The sequence below is a fragment of the Prionailurus bengalensis genome, chromosome B2, assembly GCF_016509475.1.
Source record: "Prionailurus bengalensis isolate Pbe53 chromosome B2, Fcat_Pben_1.1_paternal_pri, whole genome shotgun sequence".
In the NCBI taxonomy this organism is placed as follows: Eukaryota; Metazoa; Chordata; class Mammalia; order Carnivora; family Felidae; genus Prionailurus; species Prionailurus bengalensis.
Genome location: NC_057349.1, coordinates 50128749 through 50134748, shown reverse-complemented (window position 1 = coordinate 50134748; position 6000 = coordinate 50128749). Strand labels below are relative to the sequence as shown.

The window sequence follows — 6000 nt, the reverse complement described above, 5'->3', positions numbered from 1 at the left end:
TTTACTGCATGCTTTAACAGTGAATTTTTTTTTCTTTCATCATTTCCTTCTAGCTATAGCCTTTTATTTCCAGTCAAAGGATTCTCTTTAATGTTTCTTGTCAGGATATTCTAGTGATGATGTATTCCTTTACCTTTTGTTTGGGAAGTTCTTTCTCTCTCCTTTTATTCTAAGTGATGGCCTGCTAGATAGAATATTCTCAGTTACAGGGTTTTGTTTTTTTTCCTTTCAGCACTTTGAATATATCATTCTACTCCCTTCTGGCTTGCAAAGTTGCTGCTGAAAACCAGCTGATAACCTTACAGGGTTTCTCTTGTACGTAATTTTTTTTTTTTCTTGCTGCTTTTGAAATTCTCTCTTTATCATTACTTTTTGCCATTTTAATTATTATGTGTCTTGGTGTGGACCTCCTGGTTCATCTTTTTTTTTTTTTTTTTATGTTTATTCATTTGTTTTTGAGAGACAAAGAGTGGAGCACAAGCAAGGGAGGGGCAGAGAGAGAGGGAGAGAGAGGATCCGAAGCGCTGCACTGGGAACACAGAGTCTGATGCGGGGCTTGAACCCATGAGCCACAGGATCATGACCTGAGCCGAAGTCAGATACTTAACTGACTGAGCCACCCAGGTGCCCCTCCTGGGTTCATCTTGCAAGGGGCTCTCTGTGTTTCCTGGACCTGGAAGTCTGTTTCCCTCTCCAGATTAGGTAAGTTTTCAGCTATTATTTCTTCAAGTAAATTTTGTTGCCTTCTCTTTCTTCTCCTTCTGGGATCCCTATAATGCAAATGTTATTAAATTTGATGATGTTGAGTTCCCTTAACCTATTCTCATTTTTTATTTTTTTAATTTATTGATTCTGTTTAGCTTGGTTGCTTTCCATTACCACCTTCCAATTACTGATATGTTCTGTATTCTCTAATCTGCTGTCAGTTCCCACTGGTGTAATTTTTATTTTGGTTATTGAATTCTTCATCTCTGGTTCTTTTTTATATTTTTCTTCTTTTTGTTTAAGTTCTTCCTGAGTTTATCTGCTCTTTTCTCAAGCCTAATGAGTATCTTTATGACCATTACTTGGAATTTTTTATCAGGCATATTGCTTATCTGTGTCATTTAGCGCTTTTGCTGTGATTTTCTAGTATTCATTCCTTTCAGCCATATTCCTCTGCCTCCCCATTTTATCTTAGTCTTTGTGTATATTATGGATTAGGGAGGTCAGCTGTGTCACCTGGTCTTCATAGTAGTGGCCTTGTGTAGAAGATATCCTGTGGGGTCCTGGAGCAGTGTCCCCAGTCACCAAAACCAGGTGCTCCAGGGGTGCCCCTTGTGGGGGCTGAGTGCACTGTGCTGTCGTGACTGAGTGGTGTTTGCCTTCTCCTAGTCAGCAGCAATGATCCACTTTGCTGTGGGCACACGGCAGAGTTTGGTTCTTGCACTGTTGAGGGGCCTAATACCAGTTTGGGACTTGCAGGTGATGCGCTCGGTAATCAGACCATGTGTCTGCATTCAGCCTTTCTGCTGCGGCTGCGGGCCCTCAGAAGGACAGGTTTTCTCCCTGTGGTCCACGGAGGCTCTCATTCACTGGCAGGGCCGGACGTCAGAATAAATGTCTGCAGTTCATCCCTCTGCTGCAGTTACGGGTGCACCAAGCAGCAGTGCTTTTGCCTTGCACAGCCAGCCAAAAGGCTCTGCTAATGGAACTGTAGGCACACCGGCATGTGGGGTTCTCTCTGCCTCTCCCCATGCCAAGAGTCACTTTGGAGTGGTTCCAGTCCCTGCCAGAGCTGCTTCGGTGCACACCTGTGGAGGCAAGAGGGTTAGATGATGCAAGGTTTGCAGGGGAATTCAATTCAGGGGTGGCACACAGGGGGCCAGCGAGGTAGGTGGGGAGTTAGTGCTGGTTCCCACCAGTGTCTATCTAGTCTAGGGGAGGGAGAGCCCCCAGCGGCCCCAAGCACTCCTACCTTGTCCTCCACTAAGGTGTGAGAAGGGGGCTGTGGAGGAAACACAAGAGGGAGAGAAGTTGTCTCCACAGTTAGTTCTTAGGCCAGATTCCCTAGAAGGGCATCTGGACATCTGAGCAGTTCAAGCAGGATATAAATGCAATTTCTGGAAAATGTTTTGATTTTTTAGGAGTCGACATACTGCTCTGTCAGCTTTCCATAGTAGTTATTGGTTTGTCCAAATAGAGCAAAGGAAGGACATTCCTGAAGTTGAAAGGCTTCTGCGACAGGACTTGCAGAGAATAGGAGGAAAAGGTTACACAGCAAAAATTCCTCCTGGTTAGTTTTCTTTGGGTTAGGATTGCTTTTTGATTCTCTCTCTATATTTTTTTATTTTAATTTTTGTTTTAATAAAGCACAGAAGCAGGGAAGAGGGGGCAGAGGGAGAGAATCTTAAGCAGGCTCCACACTCAGTGCAGAGCCTGACGTGGGGCTGATTCCTACAACCCTGGGATCATGACCTGAGCCAAAATCCAGAATTGAACGCCCAACTGATGGAGCCACCCAGGTGCCCCGTTGTTTGTACATTCTAATATTCTCACAATACAGGTATATTGCTTTTGTATTGAAAACCTATGTACATAAAATTTGAAAAAATAGTATTTTCAGCTTCAAGGTAAATACGTAAAAGTTGCTTTAGTGGTCACCAGAGGGAAGCTTTAAACTTGGTATCCACTGGCTATATGCAGCAGGTCTTCTAATCCAGGCATGAGTGGCAAAGCAGAATCGACTCCCACTCTCCTTAGGAATCTATTTTTCTAGCTCTATTTGATTACGTCCAAATCAGATGTCCTCTTAACCTGTATGTCAAAACTAGTAGTCACATCATAAAGAGCTGCCTTCTCTAAGGCATTTTGCTTCTCTCTCTCTTTTCTACCTTGAGGAAAACATCATTTCTCAGATTGTTACACAAAGCCAACCTAAGCAGAAGTCTCTTCTCACACACACGCTGGATGCTTGGTTTTCATCTTTAACATAACATGTAGTAACTTTCTCCCACACCGAATTGTAGGAACTTGGGAAGCATCTCTTAATGTCAACATGAACTTGAAAGCAACTGGCTGCAGATGCTGATTTCTGAAAGGATGGGAGTCTTCAACCCCAGCTGTGTCTGAATGTCCAACAACAAAGCTGATTCCAGGAGAGTTCTGCCACACACAAACTCTGAGACCACACAGCAATGGCACCATCATCAGGGAGGTAACACAGCACACTCAGTGGCTGGCTCTCTCCCCACTTTAATTCTGGACAGAGTTGGGCGTGGGTTGATATGATCATCTGCTGCTCTTTTAGGAACAAAGGTGCCCAGCTGAGTTTGTTGAAGGGCTCCAGGCCAGAGTTCAGTCTTTCTCTCTTAATGTCACACATCTGTAAGGTGCCTAGATGAGGCTGGAGTATGGAGAGTGACAATCTGTGGCCACATACGGAGACCACAGATACAAGGAGGCAGATTCCTAGACCTTTGCTGGCTACCCCAGGGCTATGTTTTATTCCAACATTTAAAAAAGGCCATCTAAATACATTTTCTTGAAAGAAATGTTTATTATGTTTATTGGTCAAACAGTTTCAAACAAATCCAGAACAAGTTTTCACATTTTGAGCCTTTAGTGCAGAGAGACTATGTCATGCGTGAAAGAAATGCTGGTCCAGTGGAGCCCTTCCCTGATGCAATTAATATTGGGATGATCAGGCAGAAAGAGAATTATGTGACAGAGCTCTGCTCAGAAATCCTCTTGAAAAAGAACAGGATTTAAAGCTCATTTTAAGGTTTGTCACAACATAAATGTGCTTAAACAACTTGTAATCTCAACTTCTTAATTTCAAAACAAAATACCCCAGGTATCAACTATCCCTTTAAATAAAAAAAATAATCAATTTATACTCTTCTTAAAAGAACTCTAACAATGTAAAATAAGTTCCAATTCCATATATATATATATATATGTACATTTATAACTTAGGTGCTCTTTTGCTCTATATACTTTGATTCATGCAACAGTGACAGAGGACTGGACGGGAGGCCCTAGAGAGGCCTCTCCGAGAAAGCAGTGTAGCTCCTCACTCTGGCGAAGAACAAGGGGGTGTACATCTTGTCAATCTCAAAAGCAGTGACTGCAGTCTCACCAGTTGATCTGCAAGAAAGCACAAAAAGACCAGTTACAAGGAAGTTGCAACTTATTTAAAATTCTTCCATCTTTATAGGGGAGGACTTATATTTTAGTCTTTATTTTTAATTCATCTCAGTAAATTCTACATGATAGAGGCATGATACAAGAAAACCGCAGGCCCCAAATGGTGTCACTTAGACCGAGTTTCCAAACCAGGGCCTAATACATAAGCGAAATGCAATTTCAAATCAGTCAGGAATTTTATGATGGGCGCCCATGCGTCTGCCACATGGGCCCTCCCCATCCCCCAGAGGACGAGGAGGTAATCTGCATGGGAAGATTCCCTGCTCTTTCCCTCTAAGTGAAAGCAGCATCGCCTGGGAAAAACCTTTTCCTTTGTTAATAACCTTCTTGTCCCCACCCTCCTACAAAAACCTTCCATTTTGTGCAACTCCTCCGACCTCCCCTCTACTTGTTAGATAGGATGCTGCCCAATTCGTAACTTATTTAATAAAGCCAATTAGACATTTAAAATGTACTTGGTTGAATTTTTGTCATTTAACACATTTGGTGGCAGCAACAGGATCCCAGGTGAATTTCCAGCAGCACTTGGGGACAATGAGAAACAGGTATGGTACCTGTGACCCTTTGAGTTCACTGCCTTTCTCACCATTTTCAGGGCTGTGGGTAAGTTCCTCTCAGTTATGAGTTTTTTGTTGTTGATGTTCAAGCTCCCTATCTAGCTGGTTTTCCTTTACAGGGCAGGTCAGCTTGAGGTGGCAGAAGGGTCTGCCTGAGCCAAGCCCCTAGCCTTGCAGACCACAATTTCCTGGTAGAAAAGCAAGGTTCCTCAGGAATTGGTGGTGGTGTACACAGGGCCTTCGTACAGGCCGAAACACTGAGGTGCACGTTTGCCAGGATGGTTTTGTGCAGAAAAGGCTATCAATAATAGTGGGAATCTTGGAGGCCAAAAAGCCGCACGAATTGGTGGGTATGGGTGGAGCATTTAAAGGCTGTTAGAGGGCTCCCCACCTCAAGAAGTCTCCTGGGATAGAAGTTGGTCATGGAACAGGTTAGACAGGCACTAGGTCACCTACCAACCTCAAGAAACCTTCCAGGCAACAAAGTAGACTGTAAAACACACAGTTCCCAACCCCATGGTGCATCCCTTTTAGGTGTTGGTTCAACTTGGAGAAACCCAAAGGCCTAGCTAATGGGATCCTTAAATCCTAATAAGTCAAGCGTGCCATGTTCCAGCACACCTGCTTATTCCGTGTCTAAGAACTCTAGTCCCAGAAGTTTTAGATATCCAGCAAAAAAGGCAAAATCCTCCTAAGCTTGTTTTGTATCTGAGGATCTTGGCTTGGTAACCATCAGGTTGGGTGCCCCAAAAGGCAGCTGAACAGAAATGTGGGTTAACTCCGTGGCTAGGGTCCTACCAAACTGCTGCCAGCCCTCAGAGGAATTACAACCTAGAAATACAATGGCCAGTATGGGGAACACGCCAATTAGATAAGATCATTTAAGAAGTACACTTGCAAGCAAGGGTTTCCAAATTAAACAGGATGGGAGACCTGTTTTCTGGCATGCAGAGGCTTTCAAAAGGTTTTTAAAATTCCAAAATAGTTTCACTGAAAGATTTTATCACAGGAAGTTAATGAAAAATTAAACACAGAAAAGGTAACTATCTAAAACAAGACTTTTTTTTTTTTTTAATTTTTTTTTTTCAACGTTTATTTATTTTTGGGACAGAGAGAGACAGAGCATGAACGGGGGAGGGGCAGAGAGAGAGGGAGACACAGAATCGGAAACAGGCTCCAGGCTCTGAGCCATCAGCCCAGAGCCTGACATGGGGCTCGAACTCACGGACCGCGAGATCATGACCTGGCTGAAGTC

At 43.4% G+C, this 6000-nt stretch overlaps 1 protein-coding gene across 1 annotated transcript in view; it reads right to left on the bottom strand.

Moving 5' to 3' along the window:
- Positions 1–3514: 3514 nt before the first annotated feature.
- The window catches only part of FBXO9 (F-box protein 9), a 44654-nt gene continuing 42168 nt past the window's right edge, over positions 3515–6000 (bottom strand). Inside the window, exon 13 of the mRNA XM_043591657.1 lies at positions 3515–4128. Coding sequence (XP_043447592.1) covers positions 4020–4128 — 109 coding nt within the window. The 3' untranslated portion in view covers positions 3515–4019. The remainder of the gene's footprint in view (positions 4129–6000) is intronic.